We start from the raw sequence: 19825 nt of genomic DNA on the forward strand, positions 1-19825 counted from the left end.
CCCCATGTTGTGTGTAGAGATCACTTAAATAAACATTTTAAAAAGGAAAAAAAAATTAAAAGTTATTTGACAGTTAACCTACCTGAGGTAGAAAATTGGAGAATTCAAAGAAAATAAAGCATCTATAACTTCACTATCCAATACCATCACTTGTATATTGCTGTATTTCCTGTCTTCCCAGGCACTTTACATATAACATCCTAAAATGAACAGATAATAGACATATACATACACATAAAACATACACGATGCACAGTATCATCTCTTGCTTTTTTGCCACAAGGGCACTTTTCCCCCCCCCCAAAGCATTCAGGTGCTCTTCGTTTTTCTAATAAGCGCTGCTATTTATTATGTGGTATATCAGCATATCTTTGTTTCTTTGTTGCAGAATTGTAGAGTATCAGTTTCCAGAGATGGTTAAAAGTTTATGTCAGATCATCTAGATCAGTAACCATTTTTTTAGAGTTTTTTTTCCCAACTTTTTTTAAAGGTTTATTTATTTTTGAGAGAGAGAGAGACAGAATCCAAAACAAGCTCCAAGCTCTGAGCTGTCAGCACAGAGCCCAATGTGGGGCTCGAACTCATGAACTGTTGAGATCATGACCTGAGCCGAAGTCGGACGCTTAACCAACTGAGCCAGCCAGGCGCCCTGATTTTCCCAACAGTTTATGATAAAAACTCCCAAATATGGAGAATTGAAATGATCACAATGGACACCTACACACCTTCTACCTTGATTCAACAACTGTAAACATTTTACCATATTGGCTTTATCTCTGTGTGTGTGTGTGTGTGTGTGTGTGTGTGTGTGTGTGTGTGTATTTTTTCCCCCTTTCTTTCACGAACCTTTTAACAGTACATTGCAGACATCATCTTGGCATATTTTGGCATGAAGCTCTTAAAAATGAGGACATTTTGGGTGCCCGGCTGGCTCAGTTGATAGAGAATTCAACTCCTGATCTTGGGGTCGTGACTTAAAGCCCTACATTGGGCATAGAGCTTAGTTTTAAAAAAAGAAAAAAATGAGGACATCTTTCCAACCATAACTCTAGTATTATAACCATAATACTATTATCATACCTAATAAGATAAAGATTATCATCTAGTGCCAATTCCGGATTTTCCCAGTTGTCCCTAGAATGCCTGTTACAGTAGTTATTTTAAACGATGGTCTAATCAGGCTGTTACGGTATCAGTCAAGCATATTAATGGAGTCCGTAACCAAGCCCCCACTTTCTTTTTTCCCTTGCCACTGAAAAAGAAGGGCCTGAGCCAGCTTTGTATAGCATGTCCTACATTCTGGATCATGTGATTGTTTTCTTGTGTCCTTTAACTCAGTCCTCTATTCCCTGTTTTCCCGTAAATTGGGAACTCGCTTTATTAGATTTGTATTAAACATGTTTGGCAAGAACACACAGGACATGGCCCTACACTCCCTAATGCATCACATCAGGAGGCACATGATGTAAGGTTCTTCCTTTTAGACTGTCAGCTTAACTGTGATCAGCTTTGATGTGAGAGCGTGTTCAGCTAACGAGATTAAGCAGCTGCTATTGTAGAAACCTGTAAGTTTTCCAAAATTTAATAAAATAGGAAAGGAGTGAGTAGTTTCCTATTCATATCTTATTATCATGTTTAAAATAACTCGTTTATTTTTATCTAGAAATGTTTTAATTGAAGTATTTAAGTACAAACAGGAAATAAAATTCTTATCCACAGAAGCGTTAAAATTTCCCCAAAATCCAGTCTAAATTTATAGTTTTACGTTTTGTGTCTCCTTTCCTACCTGTCATTTTGCAGAAGTGATGAAGAAACTAATGTTCTAATGGCCTGCTTTTCTGTCCTTTCCTATTGCTTTAAACACTAATTTCCTTTTGTACTAAACCATTATAGCCAATTACTGGTTTTTCTTTTATAAGTAAGTCAGTTTTAGGAATGCTTGTGTTGCTGTTGAATTCCAATAGCGGAGTAAATTTCAGATGGAGCTTCAAATGACAGTGTGGAATAAGATGTAAACTAGTTAATGGTAATTTGCTAAAATCGACTTGATATTTCCATTGGAAGTTTTTATTGACACAAGTAAGACTTGATACGTATCTAATGAACTGTTCTCGTGCTTAGCCTATATTACTCGTGGTAGAGAAATGAGTGCTTTGCTGTGATATGTTATGATATACATGTGATATCCTAGTTTGTCTACTGACACTGGGGTCTTGAATCTTAAAAAAAGGCCTCCGAGGAAGCAGAGGAAAGTGGATCACAGGGAAAATTGGTGGAAGCTCTCAGGCAAATGAGAATTAATCATAGGGGAAACTACCGACAACTTCTGGAGGAGATGCTGACTAGTTACAGGCTAGCTAAAGTAGAGGGAGAAGAAAGCCCGGCTGACCAAGCTGCCACAGCTCCTTCTTCGAACAGTGATGCTGGAAGCCCAGTGACAATGCAGGAAGGCCATACTGAATCAAAAAGTGATCTTGCTGAATTAGACAGCTATAATGAAGATGCAGGGACAAAGATGAGTGGTAAACCCATGTGACCTGACTCCGTGGTAATATTTTTGTGATCTTTGATTTGATGGTTTTTACTTAGGAAGTGTAATGTATGCATTTGTAGAACCGTTTTGTTATTTGAACCCTTGGTCAACTAGTTTTATTACATTCATATAGCCTTGTTTTTTAAAGAAGGCCTTTGCATACACTTTTATCAGTTTAAAGTGGACTATTTCTAGAACTTTGAATTTAATAAAGTTATATGTCATTTCCTATTGTATGCCAGAATGAGGCTACTAGTTATTCAAATCAATAGTTAAAGTTATACTAGACAGGATTAGAGATTACTGATAAGCGAGATTACATTATATTGTGGAAAAACTTGTTAATGTAGAATTATATTGCTTCACATTATTTTACATACTAGAACACTCATCGTTAGCTTTGTAATAAATTTGTGTTTTCTTTAGTAATTTCAGTTCCTCAAAGAATGGCAGATGCTGGCCTGTACTTTTTTTTTTTTTTTCCAAAGATGATGATTTGTGTGTTCTTTGACTTGTTTATATTTTACATCTCTGTAGTTTTATTTTTAGAAGTTCTGAGCTATTGCATATGTGGTTATTTTTCCTTTCTCTGTATTCTTTATTGAAACCTATTTTTTGAAAAATCTATGTATTATTGATACAGCTTTGGTTTGTACATTCTGTATAGCCTAACTACATACATCAAAATGTATGTCAACCAAGTGTTTAGAATGAAATTATAAGTGTTCAAGTCCAAATAAAGCATGTGATGTGGAATAATCTATGCATGTTGTACTTATTTTTAAATCAAAACAAAAATTTTTTTTAACAACCAGGTTTGGTATATTGGAAAAATGCCCATTAGAAATTCATTTGTATTTATATACCATTTAGAAAACTTTTGGCTTGGCTTTTTTCAGTAACTAAAAGAAAACATTTTGAAAAGTCTTGCTTACTCAAATCCATTCTGCTTCTTATCCCCTTTTTGTGATACAAAATCTTTTGTGATACTAATCTTTGGACAGTATGGACACACATAGACATGTCGGAAAATTGCCATGATGAGCGTTTTAAAGATTGCAAGACTGTGATCTTTGCTGTAAATATTCATCAGCTCTTAACAAAGGCAAGAATCACAGGATGTTTTACATAGTGGCAGATATGAGTTTTTTGTTGTTGTTGTTAAAAATAGGTTTTTAAGATGCGGGAGTCACATGGGGAAATTTTTTTTTACAGCTAAATTATTTTGTGGGTGTAGAACATTAACTTTTCTCCTTCGTGTTTATATTTGTCACGTATCTAAAATTGCTTAACGTGCGCTAAGGCGAAACTTTGGATCTTCGAACGTAGCTGATGTTTTGATCTGTTTTTCCAATGCCAGAATGTTTTTAAGTGGTTTGTGAAAGAGGAAGGCATTTGGTGGAGAGGGGAGGAAAAAACCCAACCAGTTACCTATCTGTAGTAGATAGACCCATGTGTGTACACAAGGTATACACTGCACACAGCTCTCTGTAAAAGTGCCTTTTCAAACAAAGGAAGGTAATTTGTTCATCTAATTTTGTTTTCTTTTGAAATTCAATCCAACCCGGAAGTGGTGTAGGTAAATAATAATAATATTCTTCCTTTTCTCTTCCTGTAGGGTGCTGGAGATCTAGAAGACCCATGGTAGCCTTATAAACCTTCTAAAATGCTTTTGATTCTGAAAATTGGGGGAAAAAAACTTTTAATCACAATTTGCTTCAATACAAGGGAAACATATTCTTGTGGATTCCCGCCGTTTTGTGATATGAGCAGAAAATCATTAGCATTTCCCACCATTTGTTCATATTTGTGTTTTCTGATAATTGCCACTTGTAGCATTGCCTGTACTGCAGTATTTTTCGCCAACCTCAGGCATACTGGTTACACCTGTATTGAACTTTGGGCCCTAGGAACCAACGGAGTGATTTCACCACAAATAACAAACTGTGCCCAAGGTGCATGGGAATATAGTTAGCTGTACTATGAAGATACATTATGTTTTCGTTTTCGTTTTTGTTTTAGACAAGACACACAACATATAAGCATGTAAGAGTAAAGAACTGTATGGGATGCTCCTTTCTCAGTTCACCACGTTGGAAGCCTTTTGCAGCTCTGTGGCTTGAGATTTCCTTTGAGCAATTTACTATAGGATATATATTTATTATTAATTGTTATTTAATTTTTTTTTTCTAATTTTACCTGTATTACCAAACTGGGTTCTCCGATAATGTCCAAATTGTAATGTTGCCTGCTTCAAGATAAAGTGTATTTGGCAATAATATTATAAACCCTCACAAATTTTATGCATGTATCTACTACATCCTTCAACTCTCACTAGAAAATCTTTTGAAACCAAATGGGTTAATTTATGGCTATTTATAATTTGCTTTGACATCTCACTGCTGCAAATTTTTTTAAATGATGAGATTTGCCTTTATAATGTAAATTGTGATTTTTGTTTTACATGTGGGTTTCTATAGTTTTACTTTTTCAGCTTTTAAGATACAAGTTTTGTGTGTAATTTGGTATAATTTTTAATTGTTTACGTTATTTTAAAAGCTCAGAATATCACATTGAAATGACTATAAATACATTTAAAATTATCTATTTTAGATCTAAGGAAATATTACAGAGATATTTTCATGGGTTCAGTAACCTTTCATTTTATAACATTGGGCACGGTACAGAGTGGCTATCACATAAGGTACTTGAAGATTATTTTAATTCTATTTTTACAATAACCTTGAATTCTTGAATTCTTTTGAGTTTTGCATGTAGTAAATCCAATTAATGCTGAACATGAAGAGTAAAATATTTATCTAAAAGAAGCTATTGGGGTAGGAGAAGCAATGAATGTATCCATTTGTACATGGTTTACATGTTGTGGATGCTTTGTAAACATTATCCTATATGTTTAAATTGTGTTTCAGCAGGATGTAATTGCCCTTGTGTGTAGTTAAAATGAGTCGTCATCTGGTCCTGTGTGAAATGGAATTCATGATATTTTCTGTAACATTTTCCTGAAGCTGTTTCTGGAGAGCCACACCATTTGAATACAGACAGCTTTCCTGATCATTTGATTTATTGTGCACCTGATTTTTGGTCTAAAGGAATTATTGCCACAATATATTTTATTTATTCCTTAGATTTTAGCCTTGTAAGTTAAAGTGCTTTACATGATGATGTTAAAAGCTATCTGTCCCTTTACTGGGTTTGGGGGGTTGTAAAAAGATAGGGAATGAAGAATGCAAAATGGTTTATTGTTCATACTGCCCACTCTGATCCAACCCTGTACTGATAGTACCTTTCCAGTAAGATATTGTGATGTTTCATACAATGCAGTGAACATAACCAACTTGTTACCTAAATAAAGAATTGATAAAAACAGTGTGACATATTACTATTTGGTATGATTTTTAAAAGCAAAAGTCCAGTTTTGAATGTTCTTTTTCAACATTTTATGTAGTTGGAATATTTATTGTGAAATTTTCATGCAAAGCCATGTGGGTGATTTATAATCCCAAAGAGGAATTATCCAAACTGTATAGGACAATACTGACTAATTCCTTCTTCACTCCAAAACCATTTTTTATGCCACTTTTTCAAGTGGTCTGGTGGCCCTTGACATACAAATAATGTGTGACTGAGAAGAAAAACCTGAATTCAGTCTTCACTAATCTGAATTTTCTAGTCCAGCTGTTTTCAAATATTTTAGTCTTAGAACCCGTTTATATTCTTTTTTTTTCCATTTATATTTTTGAAGATCAAAGATCCCAAAGAACTGCTTTTGTGGGTTTTATTTATTTATTGTATTAGAAATTAAAGCCAAGACATTATATTGTGTACTATTTTTATTCATTAAAAAATGAAATCAATTGACTGTTAACATAAATAACATTGTTTCATGACAAATAATTATTTTCCAAATTTAGAAAATTATGTGTGACAAGTAGCACTTGTTTTCGTTTTTGTAAACTCTAATGTTGGGCTGGATTCTCACGTCTGATTGTGCATTCATTTTGTTGCAATGTGGCACTTTGAAGTATATGAAGAAATCTGGCATCACAAAAATACGTATATGGAAAGGGTATTTTAATAGCTTCAGGTAATTTTGAATATTTTGTTTGATATACTGTCAGAACTTCAGAGCTGGTAGGTAGTTTCTTGAAGGTTGGATGCAGTGTGAAATCCGCAACTTGATCAGCTTCGTACTCTGTTACATTAAAATCCATTTGCTCTATCTTGTTGGAGTTTGAATGGATCTCCTACTTTGGCATGATTTTGTAACATCATACACTGATCTTTTGGAAAATACCGTTTCATCGAATTGTGCTTTCTTTAGAATATTGACACATTATTATGCAGTGTTTAAGATTTTCTTGTGACTATAACTGATCTCCTCAAAAAAATCTTGTTAAGTATTGGGAAGCTGTCAGGCTCACGGTGACGGATACAGATTTTTCAAAATTCTAATTGTCATTTGAAAGGTGAAATTTTGTCACCGGCAACAAATATTGTCAGTTGTTTTCCTTAAGCGACAGGCTTATTACTTCATTTGTTTCGGAGAAAATGTCTGCTGAATAACCATAGTCTGTCAGTCATTCTTTCAAGGCAAAATGGTGCTTCATGAAAGCGGCTAGTTCAGCACACAGCTTAAGTGACAGCCGTCACACTCAAGCATGCTACAGGAGCCGGTACCTCCCTTTTCATCACCTAAGATACTCAAAAGATGTGTACTCGAGGATAAAGGTGTAATAAAAAAAAAAAGTTTTCCTGCTTAATCAAGGACACCATTAAGTGAAACAGGTCCCCCCCGCCCCCGCCCTTTCTCTGCGTGTGGCATGAAGAGAACAGTAGCAGCTGATTAGTTTGTTGTCTGTCTGGATGCACACCGAGGGGTCTTCACTATTACCCACTATTTGTTTTGCACGGTCCATGCAAGTGTCAACATGTTGAAAAAATAATAGGTGTTAGTATTGTTAAAGACGTAGTTCTGATTTCATAGACCTCCTTGAAAGGTCCATTTTAGTCTTTTACGAAGTCTTCGGTGACTACAGATTTGTGTTAAATCATTTTACCACACCTGAGATGTCACGTCACGTTGGCCGGATAAAGATAGGACTTTTTTTTTTTTTTTAATGACCATTAAATGGATGGGAGCGTTATGAAGTTTTTTTGTTAAGGTTTTTCACTTAGCTGAACATTCAAGTAGAGTTGAGTGAAGTTGCCATGGAAGTGTTAAAAAAAAAAAAAAAGCAAGCACTCGTAATTTGTCTCCTGTTTCTTGCCCAATTATGAGGCTTGGTAATTATAATACTGACTTAAGAGACTTACTGCTTGAGCTTTTGGTTTTAAATGTGTTTAGTTAAAAGTAACTGCAACGCTGAATTCTCCTTAAGTCCTTAGGTTGGTTTTATTTTGGGGACGTGTGGGATTCAGTTGAGTTTTGATGTCTTTTCACAGTGCTTGTCAGGCTCTCTCCCAACCACATAAGTAGATCCTTGGTCTTCATAAGAAACTGTAGCAAAATTTAAAACTCAGATGAAGTTTCCATATAATGAGTCAGTCTTCCTATGTGAAAATGATGGTGCTTGCCATGTCCCCTGAGGTGTTCCTTCCCCCCACCCCCACCCCAAGCTAGGCTTCAGAATGGCTTTTAATGACCAGGGAAATGGTCATCAGTTGGGGAGACAGGTTACTATAATATTAGCCCAACATTTGAGCTGGAAATTAGAGCCTCACTAATTCATATTCTAAACTAAGCTACCTGAAATACTTGATGGAGGAAGACTGTATAAATAAGTATGCTGACGTTATGAACAAAGTTAGTTTTTAGACAACAAATTGGTCATCAGAAAACTGTGTGTGTGTGTTTTCTGGATGCGTGAAAGTATGCAGTCAGACCAGTGCGTCCACATGTTACTGGAGTTAAACTTCAGTTATTGAAATTAACTGGAACTTGGCCATTGAATTTCTTTTACTTGCCAAATCATAGATTGCATTTTTCAATGATTTCAAATTCATATTTCCTCTTCCAAATTGCCTTTATTTGTATTTTGGAACTAATCGGATTTAACTAATAATAAGGGAAAGCATTTGGTGAAGATTTTAGAGCACATTTTGTTTTGGGTGGCTAAATAGTAGTAAGTAAAAACTAGCATATTGTGGTTTGTTTCACATGTTAATACAATGCTCAAAGTGCAGAAACTCCATTGTATTTGTAATACAAAAGCTAAAAGTCATTACAACTAGAATTTAAGGTACTTCAAAGCAATTTGAAGAGTTACTTGCTTTTGCAAGTAAACTCTTATGGGCATTATAACAATTTGTTTTGCATTGTATTTTTGTGTTCAGTTGCTTTAAGGTTTTGTTTTTTGCTTTTTTGTTTTCCTATTCAACTTTGGCAATTTTCTGTAAGCCCTAATGAGAACGCTAAGCAAGTGTTTATTTTTGTGCATTGTGTGTTACGTTGTGGTCTAGAAGTAAACCAGCTAGCTACTAATACAGAATAAGTTGCTTTTCAGGCTGCGACCACATCCCTGCTGTTCTCACTTGCTGTTTTTCTTGACTGTGGTCTCTTCTCCCCCGCCCCTTATTTTGTTTTAGTTTTATTCTGCCTGTCAAATACTTCTGTTAACTAGATACATCATTTCCTGCTCAAATGGTAGCTATGCTCCTCTAATTCAGGAGTGAAGGGTACATGATCTTGGGATTAGGAGGTTAGTAATTCTTTTATCTCTTATATCCACAACTCTAGCAGCACAAAAAGGAACTGTAACTTTCAAGTATGGGTGGAATCGGGCGCCTGGGTGGCTCAGTGGGTTAAGTGTCTGACTTTGGTTCAGGTCTTGATCTCGCAGCTTATAGGTTCAAACCCCACGTTGGGCTCTGTACTGACAGCTCAGAGCCTGGAGCCTGCTTCGGTTTCTGTGTCTCCCTCTCTCTCTGCCCCTCCCCCACTCATGCTCTGTCTTTCTCTCAAAAATAAATGAACGTCAAATATGGGTGGAATCAAAGTTTTGGGATTTTCCCCCCTTGACTAATAACACTAGTCTATAATGGCAATAGTAACTTCTTTAGTAATTAAATTTGTGCAACAAATGCATTTTTCTTAAAACATCTACCTCTAATGAAAATACTTGGGCATGTATTTGAGTGAAGAGGACCAGTACAATCTAAGGGCAGAGAGGAGACAGAATCCGAAGCAGGCTCCAGGCTCTGAGCTGTCAGCAGAGAGCACGATGCGGGGCTTGAGCTGGTGAACCACGGCGAGATCATGACCTGAGCCGAAGTCGGACACTTAACCAACTGAGCCACCCAGGTGCCCCAATAGTTAACATTTTAAAATGATTTATACTCAGCAATAAAGTAATAGCCTTAAGAATGTTCATGTAGTTCAAATTCCCTAAAAGAATGACAAGGGTGCCATTTTTCAACCTCCAGAGCAGTTCTGCTTTTTTCTGTGGTACTTGTTGGGATTCCATAGGAGATTTGATTTGAGTAAAGGTTCTTGGACTTTGAAAAGCTTAAAGGTCACCAGGGTCAGAGTGTATATATATGACCTGGCAAATGAAAGTAGACCTACGCTCTTTTACAAGGAAGGAAACTCAGAAGTGTGTGGGCTGAACTGTGAATGAGGATTACAGGTTTTGATTTGTGATCTACCCAAGTATTCAGATTTACATATTTAGGAGGTGGGGAAGGGGAATGGAGTTGTGCCAGAGGCCAAATATCACCCACCACGAGGGGTCAACCATCTCATTACCCCTTCCCCCCCCCACATCCACCCACCATGTTGGGGTAAGTTTTGATTTGGGCCAGGGGTTGGGGAGTGGTATTACGGGGAGGAAAGGGTGTTATTTCCAACCTCAGGTTTGAATTTATTTGCTCATATTATTACCTCTACATCCCCTCTTCTATAAAACAAGCTAATGGTTGAGAAATAAATTGGTATTCTTTTGTGTGACTACCCCACAGTGTAGTCCCCATTTCATCATCAAGGGATATTAGACTATTTGTAACTCTCCACTAAAAAAAGTGATGCAGTGGGCATCCTGGCATGTGTCCCTTTGAGCACATGTACTAGTGTTTTTCTAGTATTTGCCTAGAGATAAAATTACTAGGTTATTAAGTAGTCATGTCTTCAAGTTAATAATGCAAATGCATTCTACTAAAGGTGTATACTAGTCTCCATTTCCACTAGAAATGTACAAAAATTCTTTTTCTCTGTCCATCTCCATTCTCAGTTAATGCTGGTATTGCCAGACTTTAAATTTACCAGTTAGGTGAACATGAAATAGTATGTCTTCATTTGCATATCTGGTTACATGTGAGGGGAACATCTCTGTATGTGTGGCCGTTTGAGTTTCATCTGAAATGATTGCTCATGTCCTTTGCTCATTTTTCTTTTTGGTTTGCCATTTTCTCGTTTGTAGTTTTTTTATATAGTCTGGATACTAACCTTTGCTTGTAAGTGCTACAAAACCTAGTATCTCTCTCTCAATATGCACACACACACAGACATATATACACACATATACACATATGTGCACACACGCACTTTGTGTATGGGGTCTTTTGTTATTTATCAGTCTTTTATGGTTTGTACTATTGTCTTTCTTGTTCAAGAAATCATTACCATCCCAGGTTCACATATTCTCTTTGCTTCCAGTAGTTGTAAAGTCTTCATCCTATCTCCCAAGCCCATATATTTAGGATTTTAATCCATCTTGAGTTTACTATTTTATATAGCATGAAGTCAGGAATCTAATTTTCGGCAGGCCACTAGCTAATTGCGTCAACACCAGGCTAGCCCTGTCTCATACCAGTTTCCTACATACATGATGCACTTCTTATTTCTAAATTCTGTTCTGTTGTCTTTTGGTGCAACCCTGTCAGATACCACGTTTTCATTACTGTGGCCTCATAAATGGTGATACCTGGCAGGTACGCATTGCCACCTTCTTACATAAATGTAGTTCCCTTTAATAAAACTACAATTGAATAATCCACACTCTACTTCTTAGCAGCCTGCTTCCGTTTTGGCATCTAGTACTGAAGAATTTTCACGCTGCTTATGAGAGTTCCTTTGTGTGTTCCTGTTGCACATTTACATGTTAAACTAGCCCAGAGGTCATTCTGACCCCTTTCCTTCCCCTGTAAGGCTGGACCAGTAAAAGAGCCCTGCCGTGCTGTGTTGAAGCCTGAGGCAAATGGAAAATTCAGTGACTACGATTGTCTTTATTTAAAATTTAATGTTTTGTTCATCATGTTTTTCACATTAGTTTGGTTCTTTTAAGTGTCACGGGTGTATTTCTCTCAGTTCCTGAGTTTTTTGGCCCCAATTTAAGTGCGTCACTTGATTCACCTTCGGCTCGGCCTATAAGTATGTGAACTTGTGGGCCGTTGAAGTGACTGTCTCTAGACGATTTTCCTGATTTAAGGCAGATGTTGCCAAGGAGGAATAACTCAACCTCCTCACAAGTACCCTTTGGCATAAACCAGTTTGTCCTGGGGTTTTTAGTGAAATCCTGGGAAGGCTGGGCAGAGAATCCTCTGCTCCAGCAGCTAGTTGCTCTTGGCTTATCTTCCTTAGGCAGTGAACCCTCTTTTAATACTCTAAAAATGTGATGCTGAGAGAAATGGCAGGTTTTAAAAGGACGTCGTTTAAGTAACAGCATTAATCTCCAAAATTTATTCCAGAATGCACTATTTTAATACCTTTGAGACCGAGAAGCATCTTAGGTCAGTGGCATCTTACAGTAGCCATCTGCTAGGCATCTGTCCTGGCACAGTTGCTCTGACTTGGTAATAGCAATTCATATTTCAGACCCACGGTGGGGCTTTTGCATATGGTTGGGACTACATGTGTTAACTCCAATGCTGTTTAAAACGTCTTAAAGATGATTACGTATGATTTAACGTAGAAGCAAAGTTATTGTGTAAGCAAAACAAATGACAATGTCAGGTTTGTAAAAAGTCTGTCTTAAAAACCTATTATGGGGGGCGCCTGGGTGGCCGGTTAAGCGTCCGACTTCAGCCAGGTCACGATCTCGCGGTCCGTGAGTTCGAGCCCCGCGTCGGGCTCTGGGCTGATGGCTCGGAGCCTGGAGCCTGTTTCCGATTCTGTGTCTCCCTCTCTCTCTGACCCTCCCCCGTTCATGCTCTGTCTCTCTCTGTCCCAAAAATAAATAAAAAATGTTGAAAGAAAAAAAAAAATTAAAAAAAAAAAAAAAAAACCTATTATGGGACACCTGTCTGGCTCAGTCGGTGGAGCGTGCAACTGTTGATCTCGGGGTCATGAGTTCAAGCCCCACGTTGGGCATAGAGCTTACTGGGGAATAAAACCCTATGACAATAAGTATAAAGTAATCCTAAGTGTTCTTACAGCACCATTTTGTCGTTTAATTTTTTTCTTAATTATGCATTAAAAGAGTGGCACAGAAAATAACGAAATCTTGAAATTTGATATATAATTTATAGGTAAATAATATGTATAAAACATGCATGGGGATGATACACATTAATTTAGGACAGTGTTTATTTGGAAGCATTGGGAAGTGTGAGATCTTTATTTCCACCCCCAGCCCCCCAAAGACCTATCAAAATGTTAACGTTTGTTAAATCTGGGCAGTTCGATAAGGATATCATAATTCTTTTCTGCAATTTTCTGTATATTTGAATTTTTTATAAAATTTTGAAATAAAAAATAAAATACAGAAACTAAGTGAATTTAGTTGTCCTGGATTGCCTTTTGGGGAGAGGGCACCAATTTATAATCCCAACAGGACACAAAAATGCCTGTGTCTTTTGCTTTCTCTCAACTGTTGCGCGTTGCCAAACCAGTGGGTAAGATACTGTAATTTGTGATATTTTCTTGACTTAATTTTCAATTATATTTGATTACTACTGAGATTGAACATTTTTTCCTCATTTTGGCTGATTTTTATATCTTTTAATAAAGCCTTTTTCATTTGCATATTTTCTGCTGATTTATTGATTTGTGAGATCTCTATATATTTAGGAAATCAACCATTCTCTTAAATATGCCACAAATTACTATTTTATTATCATTTGTCTTTTTAAATAAGGATATTGGAGGGATGGAACTAAGAACAAAACACATCTACCAATACGGAAAAGACCTAATTCCTCAAAAACTACTAAGTCAATACCATGGGGTTTTTTTCCCCAAAAAATCTTATGTCATGATACTTTATTTCTGTGCTTTTTGTTACACAGTAAATTTTCGTTTCTATGCTGGTTCTTCCTACAGGCAGAATGAAGTCTTTCTGCAATGATTGGAGAGGCACTAGAGAGCTAAGAGGCTCTGATCTGAATAGTATTGGATAGCTATCTTTGGTCAAAAATAGTAAAGATTATCCTTTTATCCGCCATATGCCATTTGAAGTAAAATATAATGGGGTTTATTTTTTGTTGTACTTTTAAAAAAAATTGAAGTAAAATGTACAGACAGTAAACTGCAAAGATCTGAGGTGTTTCATTTGATGAGTTTTGAGAAGAATCCCTTGGTTATTTATATTCAAAAGTTTTAGAATTTGGGGCGCCTGGGTGGCTCAGTCAGAAGAGCACGCAACTCTTGGTCTCGGGGTCTTGAGTTCGAGCCCCACGTTGGATTAGAGATTACTTAAATAAATAAAGTTCAAAAGTTTTAGAATGTTATCATCTTCTTTAACAGTTTGAACCTTCAGTTGTATACATAGACAATCTTTTCACATTCTGAGTAAGTAAATATTTACATATATTTTCTTTTATGACTTTGCTCTTTTTATTATAAATACATAATGCTAGTTGAACGAACTTTGGGGTAATACTACATGGCGAAAACCTAATGTGATATTTTCCATTTTCCCCTCACACCAGCTAATACATAAGCCAGTCTTTTCTCATTTATTTGAAAATGCCCTTATACTATATATTCTTGTATAAGCTTGTATTTTTATGGGCATCCCATTTCAGTGTTTTGTATTATGTATCAATATGTCATCTTAAGTGCCATAGTTTATTATACATTTTATTATCTGGTAGGGAAGGTGCTTCCTTATTACCCTGCTTTAACAAAAATTGAATGTATGTTTCTCCATTTGAACTTTTGAATAATTTGGCCAAGTTTTCTCTACTAAATAAAAATCCCATGAATATTGAGTTGTCATATGCTTAGATTAATGGGTGGGAGAGGGTCATTGATATCTTTAGCAGAGAGGAGCTCCATTCTGGGAAAATGCTACATCTTTCTATGTATATGAGTGTTTTTATGCCTCCCCCCACTCCCCACTGAAGTCTTACAGTTTTATTCATATTTTTTACCCATTTCTTAAGTAAATTCCTTGTTATTTTATGTTTCTTACTGCTGTTATGAATGAGACATTCCCCCTTCATATATTTTTAATTCGTACCTTCTTTGTAGACAATGTACTTAACCATTTAACAACAAAATCATTTCAGTTTCTATCATTTCCACCAGATGGCAGTCTCGGGCATGTCCATCTGTAAACCCAACAAGGCTCTGGTGACAAGAAAGGCAGTGGCTGGCAGACCTTCCAAGCCCCTAAAAGTACAAGGACATGAAGGTTTTTGGTTTTTTTTAACCCGAAAGAAAAATGAACTCAGCATTGTGTAATTGCATTATTTATACTTCTATTAACCTGTAATCTTACAGCCCATTAATGGAGGCAAAGAAAAACTGTCATTGCACCCTTCTAAATCTCTGTCCATGTGATAAACACCTGTGGCTTTGGGGCAGGATTTTGGTTTTATTCCAAGGATTCTCATGGCTAGAGGCAGTCTTGAATCTGTCATTATTGTTTCCCTTCTCCTAAAAGTGCCATTTAAATGAGAAGTTCCTGGGTCTCTTAATGTTCATGTAAGAACATCTTTCTTTGATTCTGGTATTTGTGATGCCCCAGACCTCTTCTGAAATGAGGTTCAGTGTTTATAGTTAATATAAAGGGAAGTAAGTTTTTAACTGGCTTGTTTTACATGAATACAAAACTTAACCCCTTAGATTAGATACTTTATAAACTAATTAGATGATGTCAAAGATGTGTTTAAAAATATACGAGGTAGTGGATACCTTGGTCGCACAAGAAACCAGCTCAGGTATTTTCTTGTAAATACTTTTTCCAGTGGCCAAAAATTTTTACTTTTGGAGAACACATCACCTAAGTAAGCTCCCCTCTGGTGCCTTTTATTACAGTTCCATTTAACTTACTTTTAGATAATCAGAGAGTAGTAAATGACTGTAACTGCATAGTAACTATGTACATTCCCTTTCTGAGAGATTGTATTTCCACCCTGAGATGAAAGGTGCAAGAAAGTTTGGTAAGAAAAAAGGAACCCCAGTTTGATCCTTGAGCACAAAGGCTGCCAAGTTTAATTCTTGCTTTTCCAAAGAACTGGTCTAAATATTCCAGGAAGTAATATGGCAAAAATTTGGAAAGACAGTAGATAATTTCTTTTAGGGAAAGCCATGGAAAAGTTCCTTTCATGTTTTGATCTCTGGGTAATCTCATGATGTAGTATGTAGAATAGCAGATTTCTTTAGTGCATTGCATGGGTTTATTCAAGTTTTGCATAATCTCAGAAGAATGGTGAAAGCGGTTTATGGCAATCTCAGATATGTAGTAATTTCTAGAGCATGTTTGTAGTGTACTAAGATATATCTTTAAGACAAAATTGGAATTGATTAGAATTAGGTTCATACCATACCACACATTTCCAGGTAGCTGGAGGTAACCTCAATTATATAAATAAAACCATAAGTTAAATGTACCTGGAAGATTGGCTGTGTAAAAGGAATTCCTTTCTAATGACCCATGTTTGTATTGTATGTATGGTTTTTTTAGGGCTTTTTGCTTTTTCAGGGTGGACCATGCATGAAGATAGCAGGTAAGACAGAGTAGCCCCTATTACAGTATAAATGTGTACTATCCGATACTAGTGAAGTTTCTTTCACCAAGAAAAATTTATACAATGCTGATTGCTTTAACACTAGCAGAGGGGGGAGTGGACAAAATAAATTACATTTTCTAGACTGATTTCCCATCAAACAGCAACACACACGTTTCACTTGTATCTCAGTAAAACAAGGAGGGAAACACACACACACACACACACTTGTCCATTTGAGATAAAAAGTGGCCAAGAAAGCAAATTCTGAATGATTTGTAGTTTTATAGACTCAAAAGTTACAACATAGTAGTTCTGAAGGATTGTCATTTGTGTGTTCTTGAAAAACAGAGTAACAGATTTTGTACCTGGTCAGATCTTTAAGTGTACATTTATAGGATCTCAAAGTTGGAAAAACCATTTAGCAGTCTCTGGCCTGACCCTCCAGGACCAGAATCTATTTTGTCTTGGGCTCTAGTGGGCTCACTGGTCCTTTGTTTCTTCCCTTCATTTGTCTTATTAGCTCTTGAGACCAAACGTTTAACAGCAGCTACTATGATGACTCCTAGCATCTACTCTGTTCTGCCCCAGGTCACTCATCAGATGGCACGGCTTCAATTGTCTTTACCGTCTAAGACCCTTTCCTGCAACTACTCTGGTTTTCTACGTCTTTCTGAAAGTACCCAACCCAGAGCTGAACATTCATAAGTAACAGAGCTCTCCTGCCCTTTGTGCTAGTTAATACTCTTCATCCGTGTAGCACCCAGAGGTTGGACTAGCTTTGCTGACACCCACACAGTACTGTGTGAGTCTTCAGAAGTTAACGATTTTTACTGCCGTTAAGCGTTTTTTCCCCTATCCCACACTTGTACGGTTGGTGTTTTGTTTAATCTGTGTTCATTCTTAGTAAGTTTTCTTGTGTTAGATTCATTAACCTTTTGAGAATTTTTTGGGTTCGTGTAAGATCTATTAGCTATCTTTTCCTTTCCGATCACTCCTAAGTTTCATATGTAAACCTTGTATATTGAATGAAACAAGTCTGAGTCTAACGGCCTCTCACAGGACTTAGAAACTTCTTTTCGGTAGGATCTAAGTTAAACAATGTATTAACCAACCTGTTAGGTAAGGATGTCACGATTTACTGATCAGCCCATATCTCTCCCAAGTTATAAAGGATATTGTGGGATCTTACGTTCCTTGTGGACGTCCTGCATTTCCCAAAACGTGAGTCAAGTAACTGCCCCCCAACAGTTTGTGAGGTCACACCTGTCGATTCATAGTGAATGATGTTCTTTTTCCTGAAGAATTAGAAAACACTAGAAGGATCTAGTCTGGGACCTTTCCTGGGATCGGTATCAAGTTGCCATCATTTTTCACCTTTCCCCCAGATTGGAATGACCTTTACCCTTTCTGGTATTGTGGCTGCTACCCTACTCCACACTTCTCTGTAACTTAAACAATGGGCCACCCAGAAATATTCTTAGGTTTTCAGTATCATTTTCTTGTTTTCCATCAGCATAAAATAGGAAATAAAGTTCTTGTTGGCCCTCTCTTTTGTGTGTAACTCTGCTACTTCAAGTTTTTACTTTGACTCCTTTCCTGTACATACATGCAAATTTCTGGTGTTGGTTTTGCTTATGGTGTTTTTTTTAACATCATTTATGCATTTTCTGAAATTCTGAACGTGTTAATATTTCTTTCTGTGAACACCGGTGGTTTCTTGTTTTTATTTTGTTGTTACCGCACTCTTTTTAGGTACATGTCCATTTTCATCCTGTATGTATGTCTTAAAAAAATACTTTAAAAAATAACTCTGATGCTAAAATGGTGTATCAACAGCCCTGGCTGGAGTCTCGCATTTGCTCTGGGAAAGGAGATCAGCGCAGCTTCTCTCTTTACATTCTTCCATACCTGTATAATATCCTCTGTCCCTTAAAAATAAAAATGGGGAAAGGTGGCTCTGGAGGCATATGCCAGAGGCATTGAGCTGAATGCAGGAAGGGCCCCTCTGTGACCGCACTCTGTAGCAGGGGGCCTTTTCTGTCTTGTTTTCTTGACTTCCTCAATTACCAGGGCTGCAAAAATAGCAAGTGAGAAAGAAATGATGGAAAGGACGAGAATGGCCCACATCTAGACAGCTTTGTAAATATAGAGAGATAGTATTTTGTGCACATTAATGTATGCATGCTATACTTCAATAAAACTTTATTTAAAAAATAAAAAGGAACCATGGCTGATGCAGTAAACATCACATATATTTATATTCATATGAAATGTTTGTCTGTTAACGGAACACATGAAGGTAGTTGAATAGATGTGGTCAATATGCTTTGGATAGTATGAACTAAAATACAGATTATGCTTTATGAAAAAATTCACTTTCAGGGTAGTGGGGAGACAGGGGAGCCTTAAAAAGATAAGCAGCATTTTAGTTAGGGTAAGGTAAGCTGCTGTAACAAACAGAACCAAACCCATAATGGTCCAAATCCTAGAAGCTTATTTCTTAACACTTATAGACCAGGATGGGTGTTCCAGGTAAGTGTGTTTCTCCCATGTGGTGATTCAAGTCCGAGACCTTTTCCATCTCATGGCTACATCGTCATCCAGGGCCTGGTTGTCAACTGTACCAATCAGCGGAAGGGGAAAGTGAACAAGGAAAAGATTCCCCTACCTTCTTAGAAGTCCCACTAAATTTAAGGAATTGAAATCCTAGAAGACGTATTTTCTGACCACAGTGGAATTAACCTACAAAAGAATGACACACTTCTAAATAAACCATGTACCAAAAATAAGTTACAGGAAAAACTAGAAAATATCTCAAACAGAATGAAAATGAAAATCACAACATACCAAAAATTTGGGGCTTCAGCTAATGCAATACGTAGGGGGAGATTTATAGGTTTAAACCCTTCTATTAGAAAGAATATAAGGTCTCTAACTTTAAATTTCCAACTTAAGAACTAGAAGCACAAGAAAGGAAGGAAACAAGGATAAGAACAGAAATCAATGAAATACGGCACAAAAAATAGAAAAATCACAAGCTGGCTCTTGAAAATATCAATAAAATTGATAAACTTCTAACCAGACTGGTCAGAAGGAAATAAAAAGAAGAAATTGTCAGTATGAGAAATGGAAAGGAGAACATCTCACCACAGATCCTACAGACATGTATAAAAAGGAATATTATGAAAATGTTGATGCCCATGAAGTTGACAGAGGAAGCATTTGAAAACCAATGTAACTCAATAGTGGGAGGGAGTAAAAAAAAAATAACAGCAACAACCACCATATCTCATTATATTTAGAAAAAGCATTACAAAATCCAGCACCTATTTGTGATAGGAATTCTCAGCAAAGTACAGATAAAAGGGAACTTGCTCAACC

General features: G+C 36.6%; 1 protein-coding gene across 6 annotated transcripts in view; it reads left to right on the plus strand.

Moving 5' to 3' along the window:
- Positions 1-19507, plus strand: part of PPM1B (protein phosphatase, Mg2+/Mn2+ dependent 1B) — a 96590-nt gene extending 77083 nt beyond the window's left edge. For 4 of the 6 annotated variants that reach the window (XM_049650207.1, XM_049650206.1, XM_049650212.1 and 1 more), the window contains exon 6: positions 2231-3296. In XM_049650207.1, coding sequence (XP_049506164.1) covers positions 2231-2536 — 306 coding nt within the window. In that variant the 3' untranslated portion in view covers positions 2537-3296. Of the gene's footprint in view, positions 1-2230; positions 3297-4151; positions 11500-14231; positions 14277-15017 lie in introns of those variants that run through there. The other 2 variants (XM_049650208.1, XM_049650209.1) reach the window with 2 other exon arrangements.
- The last annotated feature ends 318 nt before the right edge of the window (positions 19508-19825 follow it).

This window comes from Panthera uncia (assembly GCF_023721935.1).
Source record: "Panthera uncia isolate 11264 chromosome A3 unlocalized genomic scaffold, Puncia_PCG_1.0 HiC_scaffold_11, whole genome shotgun sequence".
Lineage (NCBI taxonomy): Eukaryota > Metazoa > Chordata > Mammalia > Carnivora > Felidae > Panthera > Panthera uncia.